This window comes from Lampris incognitus, chromosome 10, assembly GCF_029633865.1.
Source record: "Lampris incognitus isolate fLamInc1 chromosome 10, fLamInc1.hap2, whole genome shotgun sequence".
Taxonomy (NCBI): domain Eukaryota; kingdom Metazoa; phylum Chordata; class Actinopteri; order Lampriformes; family Lampridae; genus Lampris; species Lampris incognitus.
Genome location: NC_079220.1, coordinates 10,895,000 through 10,911,582, shown reverse-complemented (window position 1 = coordinate 10,911,582; position 16,583 = coordinate 10,895,000). Strand labels below are relative to the sequence as shown.

At 45.2% G+C, this 16,583-nt stretch overlaps 3 protein-coding genes across 5 annotated transcripts in view; 1 reads left to right on the top strand and 2 right to left on the bottom strand.

Moving 5' to 3' along the window:
- Nucleotides 1-6,365, bottom strand: part of wizb (WIZ zinc finger b) — a 44,374-nt gene extending 38,009 nt beyond the window's left edge. The window contains exons 1-5 of the mRNA XM_056287690.1: nt 6,113-6,365; nt 5,622-5,697; nt 5,130-5,278; nt 4,963-5,035; nt 3,293-4,875 (exon numbers count right to left, since the gene is read on the bottom strand). Of these exons, the coding sequence (XP_056143665.1) occupies nt 3,293-4,875; nt 4,963-5,035; nt 5,130-5,278; nt 5,622-5,697; nt 6,113-6,365 (2,134 nt within the window). The remainder of the gene's footprint in view (nt 1-3,292; nt 4,876-4,962; nt 5,036-5,129; nt 5,279-5,621; nt 5,698-6,112) is intronic.
- A 2,006-nt stretch (nt 6,366-8,371) lies between these two features.
- Nucleotides 8,372-10,933, bottom strand: pglyrp6 (peptidoglycan recognition protein 6). Its single transcript, XM_056287437.1, has 5 exons — nt 10,824-10,933; nt 9,676-10,509; nt 9,349-9,559; nt 8,694-8,988; nt 8,372-8,473 (listed from the first exon to the last, which is right to left on the bottom strand). The coding sequence occupies exons 1-5, from the start codon at nt 10,897-10,899 to the stop codon at nt 8,459-8,461; spliced, it is 1,431 nt and encodes a 476-aa protein (XP_056143412.1). The 5' UTR covers nt 10,900-10,933; the 3' UTR covers nt 8,372-8,458.
- On the top strand, nt 10,557-16,325 carry LOC130119053 (trafficking protein particle complex subunit 5-like). Of its 3 annotated transcripts, none has more exons than XM_056287440.1 (3): nt 10,557-10,656; nt 14,049-14,321; nt 14,914-16,325. In XM_056287440.1, exons 2-3 carry the CDS (start codon nt 14,052-14,054, stop codon nt 15,208-15,210), a joined length of 567 nt encoding a protein of 188 aa, XP_056143415.1. In that variant the 5' UTR covers nt 10,557-10,656; nt 14,049-14,051; the 3' UTR covers nt 15,211-16,325. The 3 variants fall into 3 exon arrangements, with proteins under 3 accessions (XP_056143415.1, XP_056143414.1, XP_056143413.1); XM_056287439.1 differs by lacking the exon at nt 10,557-10,656 and adding an exon at nt 11,632-11,658; XM_056287438.1 differs by lacking the exon at nt 10,557-10,656 and adding an exon at nt 12,805-12,888.
- Nucleotides 16,326-16,583: the final 258 nt, after the last annotated feature.

Here is a 16,583-nt window from a genome sequence, read left to right as displayed (position 1 = left end):
TTTCTGCGCTGAACGCTCGCGCATACAGCCCGAGAAAGCAGAGACGCTCATTTGTCTAAACAAGAACTGTTTCTGATTTAAGGAGTTTAACACCTGGTAGTCCGGGCCAAGGTGTGACTGTCTTTATTTCTCCATCTTCATGTATGAGGACAGTTGTTGTAAGTGTAAATATAAGCATGAGAAGTTCACATGAATGATCTGCTCTTAAAACAGAATGGCTTGTATAGTTTTTGTTAAATAAAAGTTTCTTCTGCGAAAGAAGCATGTGACCCGTTTTGACCCCGCCTCTCAAAGAAACGGAATCGAGAATCATTAAGAAACCCGAATCGAAAACCGGGAATCAGAATTGTTAAAAGCCAAACGAGGCCCAACCCTATCTATACAAGTGTAGTATGGTGTGCAATACAGTGCTTTGAGAAGGTATTTGCCCCCTTCCTGATTTGCTATTTTTGCATATTTGTCACACTTAATAGTTTCGGATCCTCATACAAAATGTAATATAAGTCGAAGGGAACATAATTAAACACAAGATTCAGTTTTTAAATGATAATTTGATTTAAGGAAAAAAAAGTCATCCAACTTTTTTTTTTAATTTAATTGGTCATTGGACTCAATTAGAGCAGACACACCCAGGCTTGATTACTGCCAGCCCCACTGAATCTGAACAAGACTTACATAGATCCTTACCATCAATGAAAAGTAGATTACAAGCTCTCAACAAACAGCACACGCTACTGCCATCAAAAGCAATTCCAGAAGTTGTTGAGATATATCAGTCTGGAAAGGGTTACAAAGCCATTTCTAAGGCTCAGGGACTCCAGTGAACCACAGTGAGAGCCATTGTCTCCAAATGGAGAAAACTTGGAACAGTGGTGAACCTTCCCCGGAGTTGCCAGCCTACCAAAATTCCTCCAAGGGCACAGCGACGACTCATCCAGGAAGTCGCAAAAAAAAAAAAACCAGGACAACATCCAAAAAACTGCAGGCCTCTCTAGCCTCAGCTAAGGTCATCATTTGAGATTCGACAGCAAGAAAGAGACTGAGCAAGAATGGAATTCATGAGAGCATGTCAAGGCGCAAACCACAGCTAACTAAGAAAAACATTAGTGCTCGTCTCACATTTGCAAAAAAAAATACATGTTGACGACATAATGTTGTGTGGACAGATGAGTCAAAAGTGTAACTTTTACGAAGACATGGGTCTCGTTATGTCTGCTGTAAAGCAACCACAGCATTTCATAATGAGAACGTCATACCAACAGTCAGACATGGTGGTGGTAGTGTGGGGATGCTTTACTGCCTCAGGGCCTGGAAGACTTGCCATCATTGAAGGAACCATGCATTCTGCTCTCTACCAGCAAATTCTAAAGGAGACTGTCCGGTCATTAGTCTGTGATCTGAAGCACAATTGGACAATGAGCCAAAACACAAGAACACCTCAGAATGGCTCAGGTTTTGGAGTGGCCTAGTCAAAATCCTGACTTGAACCCCATCGAGATGCTACGGCAGGACCTCAGATGAGGAGTTCATGTTCGAAAACCCTCCAATGTCACTGATCTATAGCAATTCTGCAAAGAAGCATGGGCAAAAATTCCCCCACAGCGACATGAAAGATTGATCTCCAGTCTTGACATGATCTCCAATTAGAGGAAGCATTTGGCTGCAGTTGTTGCTGCTAAAGGAGGCACAACCAGTTTATAAGTTCAGGGGGGCAATTACTTTTTCCCATGGGTGTTGGATAACTTATTGGCTTCCATACATGATTTATTTAAAAACTGTATTTTGTGCTTACTTTGGTTCTCTGTGTCTTATATGACATTTTATATGAAGAGCTGAAGCCATTTCGTGTGACAAATATGCAAAAATAGAGGAAACCAGGGAGTAAATACTTTTTTACGGCACTGTATAGTCACATGGGATTTTCCATGATATCGATATATATCAATCACGATATCTGCTCACATATACAAAATAACCCCCCCCCTTTTCTCCCCAATTGTACCCGTCCAATTACCCCACTCTTCCGAGCCGTCCCGGTTGCTGCCCCACCCCTTTTGCCAATCCGGGGAGGGCTGCAGACTACCACATGCCTCCTCCGATACATGTGGAGTTGTCAGCCCCTTCTTTTCACCTGACAGTGAGGAGTTTCACCAGGAGGACATAGCGCGTGGGAGGATCACGCTATTCCCCCCAATTCCCCCTCCCCCCTGAACAGGCGCCCTGACTGACCAGAGGAGGCGCTAGTGCAGTGACCAGGACACACCCACATCCGGCTTCCCACCCACAGGCATGGCCAATTGTGTCTGTAGGGATGCCCGACCAAGCCGGAGGTAACGGGGGAATTGAACTGGTGATTCCCGTGTTGGTAGGCAACAGAATAGACTGTCACGCTACCCGGACGCCCCAAAAAGTAACCGTCTTTATGAAACCAACTAAGGTTCATCACAGTGAACAGTTTAGTAATGTAAAGCATCATATCAAACCAAAAACTAGTTTTAAAATAATACTCCCTAAAATATTTCAGACCTCGTTTTCTGAAAAATTTTAGATGACGGAGTCTCATTATCATTAATTTAGATAAAACTTTGATTCATGATATGACTATGTGAATTTCATCCTGATACATTATTATTGAAAGACAGTAAACATTAATACTGAATCATTGCCCAGCCCTACTCTACAGTATGTGTCTCTACGGTAAGTGGTTTTCTTCACAGTCATTCTACAGTATTATGCAGTTATATTAATCAGGGCTCCCACTCTTTTTTCTTTTCTTTTTTTAAATAAAAAATTTCCAGGACTTTTCAAGGACATTTTCCATTACTTTTGCTTGGATGACAGCCATTGCTCACAGAAAGTCATACTATTCATTATTAACAATCGATGGAAGCCTCATCAGTCTCTAAATGGACCATGTAACTTTTAGCTGGTCACTGAACACACTGCCCAAACTTCAAACAATGATGTTATCTCAGCAGTCAAAAAGTCCAGCAGGTGAAAACATGATCTTATAACCCAGCTACAATTTTCCATGATCTCAGTAATATTTCCGGGACATTTGATCAAAAATTTTTTCAGGTGTTTTTCATGACTGGAAAACTAGTTTATAAATTTCCAGGACACGTGGGAATCCTGTTAATATTTCTGTTTGCACTCTCTCATACTTATGCTGAGACTTCGGCCCCATGAAGGGACTTAGGCATTACAAAATGATAACTTGGTCTCGCCTCACCGATTTGGCAGAGAGAAGCTGCTCTCAATATGCAATCTATATTCTTCCCTTTGCCCTTACCTAAGTTGGATCTTGCTCTGGTGTGTGGTTTCATCCCTGCGTGTGATTTACTCTCGTTGTGGTCAAGCACTGTGCTCTGATCTTCACGCTGACCTTCTTCTTCACTTTCAGGCAGGTGGTTGATGTCCAATTTGGAATGAAACTGGACCGGATCAGTTCTAGCTCTCTCTCTCCTGTTAGCCTTCCTGTTTCCAATCCTCTTGAAGCTCAGCTGCCTAGTTTTGTGAGCTGCTGTGCTGTTTGGCTTCTGGTGCATTGGGGAACTTTCCTCCTTGGCACCGATCCCTTGCTGGTTTGTGCCGTCTGGATCGCTGGTCACAGGGGCCGATCCAGTGCCAGAGCGATGGTCAGATTCTTGGATGCATTTTGAATTTGGAGTGTCCACACTTGATTCTGAATGTCCACCTATCTCCTCAGGCCACACATCACTGACAAACACCTCTCCTGGGTGAGCCAGACTCTGGTGGTCCCTTAACATGGCTTGACTTGGAGCTAAGAAAGGGCAATGACTGCAGGCCAGAGAAGAGGATACCAAATATGATGGGGAACTAGAAGGAAGGGAGCCACCCTCCACAGCAGTAAACTTTGGCTGGAGGCATGATGAAGTGCGTTGCAGAGTAGGTTTTTTTCTGTTGTGAGTCTTGGCATGATTAGCAAGCGCCTGGGAGGTCCTTGTGCTGAAGTTACATTTTGTGCAGACAAAGCGGCGACGACTGGCAGGAACAACACGGGGCCGTGGCCGGGTTCGAACTGAGGATGGTTGAGATACAGTGGCTGAGCCCATGTCCAGAGCAGCGCTTATGTCAGAGTTGACATTTGAGATTGGGACTGGGGATAGGGTTGGAGTAGTGACTAAGTCTGGATCAGACACTTTGACATGTGTTGTGACTGGGCCTGGTTCTCGCAGGCTTATAGGTTCAATCCCCATATCATCCACCTTCTCTTCCACCTTCCCATTATCGTTCAGTTTTTCTATCTCCTCAAGGATCTTCTTCCTTGCCTCTTGGTGCCTTCTGTGATGATCTGCCAGTGCCGGGCGATTTGGCAAGTTCGAACCACACTCTTCGCACCGAAAACGGGCCGCCTTTGCTGAACGGTCCCTCCTGCCGCCTCCTGACCCACTGTGACAGTGCTCTGCCATATGCTCCTGCAGGTGGATTTGCTTTTTGAAGTAAATGCTACATTCCACGCATGTGAAAACTTCATTACCTGACTCTGCCTCATTCTCTTCCTCTTTACTTCTTTCCCCTACTTCAACACTTTCCTCCTCGAATTTAACAGGTTCCCCCCCAGCTTCCTCCCTAAAGCCTCCACACTCAAAGTCATACGTCTTTCCGTCTCCACCTGACACTGGTACTGGCTCTGGAGTCTTCAGTCTTTGAGAACCTCCTCGCGTTCGCCTCCCTGCCTCTGGTGAGGTGCCCAGACCGGAGAACGGCCTGAGCAGAACCCTTTTCTTTCTCCGCCGCTGGATGAAGGTACAATGAGCCCATGGGGCTGGAGGGGGACTCTCGGCATCTGAGTCTCCAGTGAAGGTGTATACATCTGTCTCAGGCCCCTTGGTATCTCCTCCCTTCTGGCTTTTCTTTCCCTCACTATTATCCTCCTCTTCGCCCCCCTCCTCCTCCTCCTCCTCCTCCTCCTCCTCCTCCTCCTCCTCTTTTTGGCACCCTTCCTTTGGTTTTACTTTGGACAGAAACAACTCTGCAGTCTCGGACATGCTCCAGACTTTACTTTCTGCCTCTGTGAAAAGGACAAACATGTTTTTATGATGAAAAGAGTCTTCTGAAAAATACTAAATGGTTTTGTTTTCTTGTTCCTCCCTCATTGTGCTTACTTTCTGTTGGGCCAAGCTGAGCTGTATTTGGCTCCTCTCTCTTTGTGCTCCTTTCATTTTGGTCCTGCCCCTCCGCAGGGCCGGATGTGTCATTCTCACTTACTAAGCTTGGCAGTTTTGGAGATGCTTGGTCCCCCTCACAATCGAGTCTGGAAAAAATAAATAAAATTGGTGTGATTATCACAGAAGCTACATGCCACAGTCCCTCACTGGTGCAATTACATGAATTACATCGCTCTCAACACAAAATACCACACAGTTTACAACAAGTAATGGGTTTGTAACTCTGTCTGCAAATGCATAATATATGCTTTTATGCTGAAGCAACATACTGCTTTACTGATTACAGTAGCTCTGTGATTTTACAGCATTTGATTTAGGGGTTTTTGGATGTCTTCCTTGTGGTCCCTTAATTTAATGTGTTTTTCCCTAACTGCTTGCCAAGTTCAGGGCTGTCACCACCACCTGCAATCTGTCCTTCCTCCGTCTCACCTGAGTCCAGAAGAAGGAGATCCTGGGCTGTGAGCAGCCAGACCATGAGGGTTAGAAAAGTGCTGTAGCTCCTCCTCTGACACACAACGGCACACACAAAACACACAACAACAGGAACATTACTTCACATATACCTCACAGTAAACATCCAGTTAAAAAGTGCCGTTACAGAGGAGAGAGAGAGAAAGAGGTCTGGCTTGAAGCAAACTGAATAACATTTTAAAATGTCAAGGCGACGACGACCAAAGTAACATAACGGGTATTGTGTAACCAAAAAACTGCTGAAAATGTGACAGCACCAAATATTACTAAGGGTCATTTCTACACTTGCCACTTGCCAGCAATGTAGCGTTATGAGGCCTGGGCCTGGGTCTCAGCAGAGTAAAATGTCTTATAGTGCTATGTTATCCATTTCTATCATTCGACCCCTTCCTCGGCAATCATGTGTAACAGGTTTTAAACTGGTATTAAAACATATTTAAGTCTGTTACCATCTAGTGTTTCTTTTTCAGAGTCGGAGTCCCAGGTCAGAGAGGAAGGAAAGGCTGAGGGCCTGAATCTCCTCGGTGCACTCCTCCCTGCATCTGCCCTGGGCAGGGGCTCCCCAGTCTGCTCACAACTCCCATCTTCAGCGCCGCTCCATTGGCTTTTACCAGCCATCAACCCCTCTTTCACCTTTGGCGAACATGGAGCCTGTTGGTAGAAGTCGTGTCGCTTAATGAGGGCAAAGACGGCGGTGAACATAACATGGCGGACTGAATGAGCTGTTTAATCTTCAACTCGTGTGTTTTAGTGTGGGTCATTGTGTGGGACACACTCTGATAATGGATTCAGGAGGGAATTAGAAAACTCTTCATTCCACTTAAACAATACACGCTTTACGACAATGAAGGGCACTTGATGAAACTCAAGTCACAGCTCTGAGTTTACCTGTGGAGTGTGGTTGAGGAAGGAGGAGGTGGCAGAGTCATGTGCCGAGTAGGAGGGTGGGGGCCCATAGCTGCTCCCTGGGGTGAGGGGCTCCCCCTCTGGCTCCATGGTCCCCCAGAGCACAGTATGGAGTCCCACAGGTGAACGGTCCGTCTACATTGTGCAGTTTCCCCTTCTTCGGCTGTCAGGGGGGGGGGGGGACATTCCAAAAGTAAAACGGGCACAAAGCACAAACAGAAGTTGTTTTTTTTTCTCTCCCCCCCAAGGGCTCCAAGAGTTTTCTGCAAGTTGCACTAACACAACCACAAAATGTCCCCAACAGAACACCAGCTACAGTAATGCATTACTCCATCACAACAACCCTATCAAAACATTGCCAGTGAGGGTCAAAAACAATCCCATAATAGTGTCGGTGTCCAATGTGGATCGTCCCCACAGCTTTTGCCGGCTGCAATATTCAGACTGTCACACCTATTTTTTTTCTCTTTCTTTCTTTCTTTCTTTCTTTTTTTTTTTACAACACGCTTGCATTTTCGATCAAGCATGGAAATGGGCGCCCCGATGGTTACATAAAAAAAAAAGAAAAAGTGGCCTTTATGTCCAGGCCCCGCGTCCTTTACTCGCTGCCTCTCTCTCTAAAAGGCAGGAAAACAGTGGGGTTACGTCAAGGTGTCCCATAGACAAGCCTCTCCTTCTCGAGACAACGTAACCGATATTGATCGAATCGTCGTCAGGTGACCATTACAACAAATGTAGCTGCGCACGATGCCCTGCGAAAACTAAAACGCCTATTGACGGCGGGCTCTTTTTTCTTTTTTTTTCGCTCTCTCTCTCTCTCTCTCTCTTGCCTTTTTTTTTTCTGGAAATAAAAATACTCACGGAAAACGGCCTGGCTCGCCGATCGCAGTGTTAAGACTTGTTTATGCACCGTTCGCCATGCTGCAGGAAACAAAGCTTTATTGCGTTAGCCTTACACCCAAAACGCGACGTACGTGCGCGAGGGGGCGGGGGGGGGGTGTCCTGGACCAACCAGAAAAAAAAAAAACGTGCCCCTGCAGTCAAAAAAAATCGCTCTTTTCCCTCCTCGGCGCTCAGGTTTGCGCTGGATCCCCCCGAAGATGCCAGCCGGAGGACTCCATGTTACTCCGCTCGCAGGCACGCCGCGGCTGCGTACGTAACGTCGACGGGGAGGGGGAGAGAAGAGTTTTCCCCTGTCCACCCGCACAGCCTGGAAGTTCAAGATGAAGTTTTTTTTTTGGGGGGGGGGGGGTAGTTTTTTTTTTTTTTTAAATCCGGTTTGTTTTTATTTTCTGTGGAGTAAGTCCCGGGTTGATTTTTAGTCGTTTGTTTCTGTTTAGAATACCGTGGATCGGCGTAGATGAAGAGGAACGTTGCGCGGAGGAGGAGGAGGGGGAGGAGGGGGGGGGTGACGGACCGACTAGGGCTCATTTTTGAATGATCAACTGTACGTACGTGTGAGCAGGTGGCGCGTGGATTGTTTTTAATTAGAGCCAAAATGGAGCTCGCGGGACGGGTCTGCGTCAGTTACACGTCAACCACACTGTTGGAATGTGTGGGGTTTTTTTTTAAATGGCTTGTTTGGCTGTATATACCCTTATGATTAAATGCATCAATAAAGTTTATTCCTGACGTGAAATTCCCTTCAAACCACAAATCGATAACTCGGCCTATTTCTGGTCAGTGCGTGGTCGTTGTGCGCCCCCTAGTGGTCATACGTTGCATTTATATGCTTGTTTTCACAGCGTTAATATAAACAGTAAGTCCATGGGGTTTCGATGATAATAATGAAAAAGACAATCAACACTTAAGGAAAATGTTTATTTTGCACTGGAGTGAGGGCTGTTTTGTTTGTCCAAGCCTCCTCCTCTTGTCCCAAGGTGGTGTTGTCATCCTTTGACCTCCTGCAAAAATGCAAACAAATGAATAAGAGATACACATTAGACTGATAAAAATCCATGGGCAGCAGAAAACTTGCATGTTTTTTTTCCGTTCAACATACTGTTCACACAATGAGATACAGTAGATATGCATGCACATGACACACAGTGTGCTCTCTCTCTCTCTCTGTCCTTCCCTCTCTCTCTTTCACTTTCACTCTCTTTCACTTTCACTCTCTCTCACCCCAAAGTGTTTCCATCCTGTGATTTCCTTGTAGAGAGCATCCCCAGGGCAGGCAGTATTGACCACTTGTCTGTGCCCTTGTAATATGAAGTTGGACGTCAGTCGCCCGCCACCGACGGCGCAGGATGCCAGGCAGTCTCTTACCAGCTCCATTGAGTGATTGGAGGGCAGCTGGGTGGAGTAGTCACCAATGAAGGCGACCCCGTAGCCTTTGGAGTTGTGTCCATAGGTGTGGGCCCCTCGCCAGTGCCAACCACGGCCTTCATATATATTCCCATCAGAGCCGGCAACAAAGCTTTAGGAAGACAGGTATGCAAGAAAAAGATTTGTTTAAAACAGGGTAACAGGGTAAAAGAGATTTCCTTTATAAAGTGATGGGAGAAAAAAAAGAGAGAGATGTGTTCTCCCTGAAAAGAAGTTGCATAAAGTAAAAATGAAATGAGGACAGTTTGCACTCCATCTTAAAAATGTGGTATTTTCAGAGATGCCAGTTGATGGTGATGATACCCTGATTTTTAGGGAAGAAAAGCCTGTTTTGTTTGCTGTTTTCCTCAATAGTCACTCTCGCTGTCTCTACCCTCCAGGTTTGAAAAAGCACGAGTGGAAAAACATTTAAAAACAGACCCGTGGAGGTTTTCAAGCCCCAGTATTGTACCTGTATCCTATATCATTCCAGCCTCTGTCGTCCTGGTGGAACCGCTGCATTGACCTCATGTCTGCAGAACACTGCTGGAAAGTCAGACAGGGCTGGCTTGGTGTAGAGGTGTGGTGAATATACAGAAAGGAGAGAGGGAGCGACAGGAGCGTCGGCGTCCCTTTGTACGGCCTTGCACCCCACATGCAGCGTGGAATGATGGCTGGACAATCTGAAAATGAGAAGGATAGATGTACACTCTTTAGTGCATAACAATAATTTGAGTCATCCTCATTTGGAATAACCACAGCCCTTGCCTGACGCCTTGTGGTGTGGTTTAACACATACCCATATACTTGGAGACAAACTCTTTCACTCCCTCATTCACCACAGCCATCAGTTCCTCCTTCTCTTTCACTGCCATCTTGGGGTGCTTCTTGAGTTTCCGATGCAGGTCCAAGGATCTCTCCACCTGTCTGGCCAGGAGAGAAGGCTTGACCAACTCTATGAAGTTCTGCCTGCGACGCCGGCTGATGAGCCGTGGAGCCTTGTCCAGTCCATCTCTCTCCAGCTGGTGGCAGTAGTACGTTCTCAGCAGACTGCTCAGCTTGAGAGGCCTTCTTGATGGGGTGGAGACCTCCGTCCCGAGAATCACGCCGTCCATGCCTCCATTGATCAAAGCAGTAGTGACATGTGCAGGAGTGTTGGAGAGGGTGAAGACCCTAGGTGAGGTTACACTGTCCCAGCAACCATCAGCACCCAGACGTTGGGAGAGGTGAGAGCGGTGGAAATGCTTGAAAGAGAGGCCTAGGTCAAGGGCCAGAGTGAGTTGGTAAAGACCCCGAACACGCTCCCTGGTCTTGGAGAGGAAACCAGCTTCAATTCCCAGGAGGAGAGGTTTGAGAGCAACAGTGGTGCCATCTGAAATAAGAACCACCCCTTCCTCTTCGCCGTCTTCAGTCACCCTGTGTTGTAGGGCTTTGCTGAAGTAGCCTGAAAGACCGGAATCCAATGCAGCCCCATCAGAGTTGCTCTTACCAAGGAAGTGCTGAATGACAACATCATTTAAGCCAGATGCCTTGCGCAGGCTTCTCAGCAGAGCTACTGGTTGCAGCTCAGGGCTCCCGTGCTCCACCTGCTCTACGGCCTTGATAAAATCATTCATGTGCCAGGGAGCCAAACCTAGAGATGACCAACAACACAGAAAATATACTTAAAGCAAAACTGAAATGAAATTTAATCGTGCATCCCTAATGCAAACTTCCGAACAAGGTGCAGTTGTCAAGTATATGCACATATATCAAGAAACTGACACAAGGTTTTGAACAGGTAATAATGTTATATATAACGGATGATGCAAAATACAACTTTGATGTGCAGAAAATGAAAGTTGAGTGTACTTTTACTCTAAAAAAAAACTTACACACCAGCACTGTTTCAAGTTCATTAGTGCATATATTTAAAAATAGTTATGAAAAAAAATCAAATGTGATTACCTTTGATGCAAGTACTGGCCATGACCAGAAGAAGGGCTGCAGACCATCTCCACTGACTTCCCATGCTGTAGCCCATATCCACACTGAGCCCTCAATACCTTGAGCCTCGAGTGTTAAATGTCCACAACTTCAGTTGCTTCTCTTATATATACAAGCTCATACTAAGGGCAGTTATGCAACAGTTGTGCACATAGAAATGCTAGTGTTTAATCTTGTGAGTTGATTTAGTGACCGTGGGAAAATGCCACATGTGGTGCAAACAATAATGTTGGAGCTTCTGGTTCAGGGTCACTTTGTATACCACGTAAACCACTGATGTGATTGACTTGGGGGGGGGAAATATAGAAATTCACAAATTCTGCAATACATTTTATTCTTTTTGTGCCATGATTAGATTTGTCAGACGCGTTGACGGTAAACTGGTAATAATTGGCAGTCCTTTGTGAAGCAAGAGTGCTGTGCCTTCTAATTTCAAGGAAGCTTAACATCAATATTCAAGGCTGCAACACTGAGGAAAGCCCAAGACCACAATGGATTTGGACTTCCTGTAATCCTATGGCGTCTGGTGTAGCAGAAGTACACATTTGCCATGGCAGGAGAATTGCATGTATTGCGTTGCACCGAGGTTAAGCTATTAATCATAAAAAAACGTGTTTAAATTGATCCGGGTGATGAATCATCAATTTAAAAAAACCGTTTTTTTTTTTGCAGCATTACAGACACAGAATTTAAACGTCAAAATAAGTCTCCTTTATCAGGGCTTTCCGGTTGTAGCGGTCACGTGACCGCTGCAACCGGAAGTACGTGAATGAAAGAACCCGGCTTGTAAAACAAGGTTTGTTTACCACCCTGACCCCGACCATTCAATAAGCAGTTGAGCGCTCGTAATATATGGTGTCTGTAAGTCTGCTCAAGTTGACCCCTTTTGTCCGTCGGTACCGCAGCATCTTGGCGTAACGGCGGTTGTTGCGCGGAGTGTCATGCTAGCCTGTCTTGCTAGCGCCAGGCAGCTAACGTCGTTATCTGTTCATCCGTCCGAAACGTGAAGACGGGCTGTGCTTTGCCGTAGCCGCATGTCTCTTTTTCTTTCTCTCTAAAAGCCAGAACGGGTGTGGTTGTTATCTGCAGAATCGCCAGGAGCATTTAGCCTTTTATTACCATTCATCTTTTTCGCTAGTTAGGGTTGAACCATACTGGAAATGCGTCAACATCGGATACTTTCTCGAGATGTGTATTGTCATATTAAAGAATGAAAAACAGATTATGCAGCTCTTGAAAGCTCAAAGCTCCATTTACAGGAGGTGTAAGGAGGAGGTGTTTAGGCGAGATGGCAGTGGGAGTTTTTGACTAGGTTGTTTAACACAATCTTAGAAAGTGGGAGGATGGCTGAGGAGTGGAGAAGAAGCATACTGGTACCGATTTTCAAGAACGAGGGCGATGTGCAGAACTGTAGCAACTACAGAGGTATAGAGTTGATCAGCCACAGCATGAAGATATGGGAAAGAGTAATAGAAGCTAGGTTAAGAGGAGGAGAGGTGATGATCAGCGAGCAGCAGTATGGTTTCATGCCACGAAAGAGCACCACAGATGTGATGTTTGCTTTGAAAATGTTGATGGAGAAGTATAGAGAAGGCCAGAAAGAGTTGCATTGTGTCTTTGTAGAGAGAAAGCTTATGACAGAGTGCCAGGAGAGGAGGTGTGGTATTGTATGAGGAAGTCAGGAGTTGCAGAGAAGTATGTAGGAGTGGTGCAGGATGTGTATGAGGGAAGCGTGACAATGGTGAGGTGTGCAGTTGGAATGACAGATGGGTTCAAGGTGGAGGTGGGATCACATCAAGGATCGGCTCTGAGTCCTTTCTTGTTTGCAATGGTGATGGACAGGTTGACGGACGAGATCAGGCAAGAGTCTCCGTGGACTATGATGTTCGTGATCTGTAGCGGTGGTAGGGTGAAGGTTGAGGAGAGCCTGGAGAAGTGGAGGTATGCACTGGAGAGAAGAGGGATGAAAGTCCGTAGGAGCGAGATGCAATACATATGCGTGAATGAGAGGGAGGACAGCGGAATGGTGAGGATGCAAGGAGTAGAGGTGACAAAGGGGTTTAAATACTTGGGGTCAACTGTTCAAAATAACGGGGGTGCGGAAGAGAGGTGAAGAAGAGAGCGCAGGCAGGGTGGAGTGGGTGGAGAAGAGTGTCAGGAGTGATTTGCGACAAAAGCGTACGAGCAAGAGTTAAAGGGATGGTTTACAAGATGGTAGTGAGACCAGCTATGTTATATAGCAGGGGTGTCAAACTCCAGGCACCTTGATCCAGGAGGTGAGCTAATTAGTTAAATCAGGTGGTGTAGTGCACGGTTGCAACAAATACCTGCAGACACTACGGCCCTCGAGGCCTGGAGTTTGACACCCCTGTTATATAGTTTGGAGACAGTGGCACTGATGAAAAGACAGGAGGCGGAGCTGGAGGTGGCAGAATTGAAGATGCTAAGATGTTCACTGGGAGTGATGAAGAGGGACAGGATTAGGAACAATAGAGGGACTGCTCAGGTTGGACAGTTTGGAGACAAAGCAAGAGAGGAGAGATTGAGATGGTTTGGACATGTGTGGAGGAGAGATGCTGGGTATATTGGGAGAAGGATGCTGAATATAACATGGAGCTGCCAAGGAAGAGGAAAAGAGGAAGGCCAAAGAGGAGGTTTATAGATGTAGTGAGGGAGGACATGCAGGTGGCTGGTGTGACAGAGGAAGATGCAGAGGACAGGAAGAGATGGAAACGGATGGAAACACTGTGGCGACCCCTAATGGGAGCAGCCAAAAGTAGTAGTTGTAGTAGCAGATTTTAGAGGGGGAAGTAAGGCAGTTGTCCAAATCGGTAACTCAGATTAAATTATATTATTTGGCAAATGCCCTACAATGTTTATTCAATAGTAGTCATAAAAGAGAAGACCTTACTACAGTTTCTCTATCAAGCAAGAGTTTTAGCCAAACATGACTGATGGGCTCAATTTGCCCTTATGTTGCATTCTTTGCAATGTGACTGTTGCACGTGTATGTTGCCATGTCACATCTGAAATTACATATTGTTCAGCCCTTTAGCAAATGTAACTTCACATGCAAATAACCACAGAGCGAAGCTATTGTTTCCATATACTTCGTCTGTGTTACAAATAACGAAGGAACCATGCAACACACTCTATGCCTTTACATTGTCACCCACCCACCCATAGGAAATGGACACTCGATTCACCCGTGGAAAATCTACCATCTTGGAGCGGCCGCTGACCCGACCCAAGACGGAAGTCAGCGTGAGTGCCTTCGCCTTGCTCTTTTCCGAGATGGTTCAGTACTGCCAGAGCCGTGTGTACTCTGTGACCGAGCTGCAGACACGCCTGTCTGACATGGGTCAGAGTGTGGGAGCCAGTCTGGTGGATGCACTGGTCTTGAGAGAAAAGAATGGCAAGAGGGAGACCAAAGTGCTTAACATACTGCTCTTCATCAAGGTGTGCTGATCCTCTCTAACACACATTCACAACACGAGCTGTAATTGGTTCTCATTAACGCAACTGAACACTGCTTCCCATACCTTAAATGTTGTGCAAATGGCTTACAAATAGCTTAGTTGCTCCAGTCAACATTGTAAGTGACTTACGATGAACAGAATGTTTTCTTTACTATCTCAGAAAGTTGAATCAGTTTATCTGGACAAAAAGTTTAGCAGGAGAAAGGTTTCATCACCCATCTAAGTGACTATGTACTCTTAGCCCTGGACTGAGAGTGCGTCTTTCACCATCTTACAATGTTGCGATTGCAGCTATTCCCCAATCCTCTGAATAGTACACTTGGCCATTGTAACTCTAATTAATGGTTGCGGCATTTACATATGAAACAGATCGCCAATTTCAGTCATTATGCAACTGACCTATCAGGGTGGGGATACCTGCAGTCAGCTGAGACTGATGAAGTCACTTAGATGAGTGATGAAACGTTTCTCCCACTAAACTTGGTGTCTTCTTTACTATGTAAAAATGACACTTTTCTGAGTTTTGATTATAGTAAGATTATCTGTACTGATCACTTTATATCTTCCTGTAGGTTAATGTGTGGAAATCTTTGTTCGGAAAGGAAGCGGACAAGCTTGAGCAGGCCAACGATGATGACAAGACCTACTACATAATAGAGAAGGAACCCCTCATCAATGCCTATATCTCAGTCCCTAAGGAGAACAGCACCTTGAACTGTGCAGCCTTTACTGCAGGAATTGTGGAGGCCATTCTTACTCACAGTGGCTTCTCTGCCAAGGTCACTGCCCACTGGCACAAAGGCACTACACTGATGATCAAGTTTGATGAGTCAGTGATAGCCAGGGACAAGACACTGGACGGCAGATAAAGAATGGAAGGTTACTTTGTAGGGGATATGTCGTTTAGATAAAATGCTACAGAATAGGTTTGTGTTGTCCACGCCCAGGTTTTAAGTGTGGTTATTGTGTGATCCCCGTGGTGCAACAAATCAACTGTGAGTATGAGACAATGATTTATAAATTAGTGACGGCGTTTCCTCATGGTGACTGATGCAAGAGAGCGCGCTGACACATTGACAGCTTGTGAATCGGCCTGTATTGTGAGAGTGCAGTTGCGAGTACAGCATTTGCGAGTTTCAGTTCAGCTCCAGTTTCAGTTATTGTCCCACAAGGCAAATTTAGCTCGGGAGACAAAACCCTGAACATAAATTTTGGAGATGACCGCCTAATACTGAGCCACGTTTCAGTTAGAAATGATGCCACCAAGCAAAAAAATTGTTTTTTTTTTTTGTTTTTTTTTGTGGGCCATCTCATTCTTGTCCAATGAAACAAAAATTGAGATGGGATTAAGGGATTCGACACTTAGTTTGTCAATCTGTGTTGTCCAATCTCTGCATGAAAATTGGACTTCAGTGTGTCATACCTTATGAAAACGTAATCTTATGAGATATGTCGGTATCACAGATCAGTCATGAGAACAAAATCACTGAAAATTCACACAGCATCTTGTTCGGCAGTTTGCATCAGGGATGCACAGATTGCTTTTTTGAGCTTATACATCACACGGCTCAATATTTTTTCTCAATTTCTTTCCCAGAAGAAACCATCTTACAGTAATGATTGGCAAGAGGTGAATTTGGAGAAAGACAAGACACTGGTTTATCTGGATTCTTGACTACGTGGCACCCATCTGGATTTCCAGAGGGTTTCATGTGAGCGTCAGATTACTGTAAATCTCTGCCGAGACAGACTTATCATTAGGTAAGAGTAAATCGCCGCCTAAAAGCTGACTGTTGGGATCAGGGGTCATAGTTTGCAAAATGGTGCAAAAGCATTACCAAGATATCTTGTTTAGCATCCATGTAACACTTCACATTCCAATTCAGTCCTTCCCTACAATGTCTTGCATCACTCCTGTAAAACTGTGTACTTTGAATCTATTTCTACTGATATTACTACGTTTGTGTGTTTTCATTTAAGTAAATAAAATTAATAATTTAAACAATTGACATCAGTGTCGTATCTAAATGTGACTACTATGTAAAAATGTTTATGATGTCACTACTTTAGAAAAGATGACACATCAGACATCGTCATGGTCCCCACTTCCACTGCTACACCGATGAAGTTCAGCTCTACGTCTCTACTAAAAAAGAAAAAGAAAGCCACTTTATCTTATCATTGTATTGTTGCAATGAATTGTCTTCTTACAGTTAATTCGTCTTCTGCATTTCACCCATCC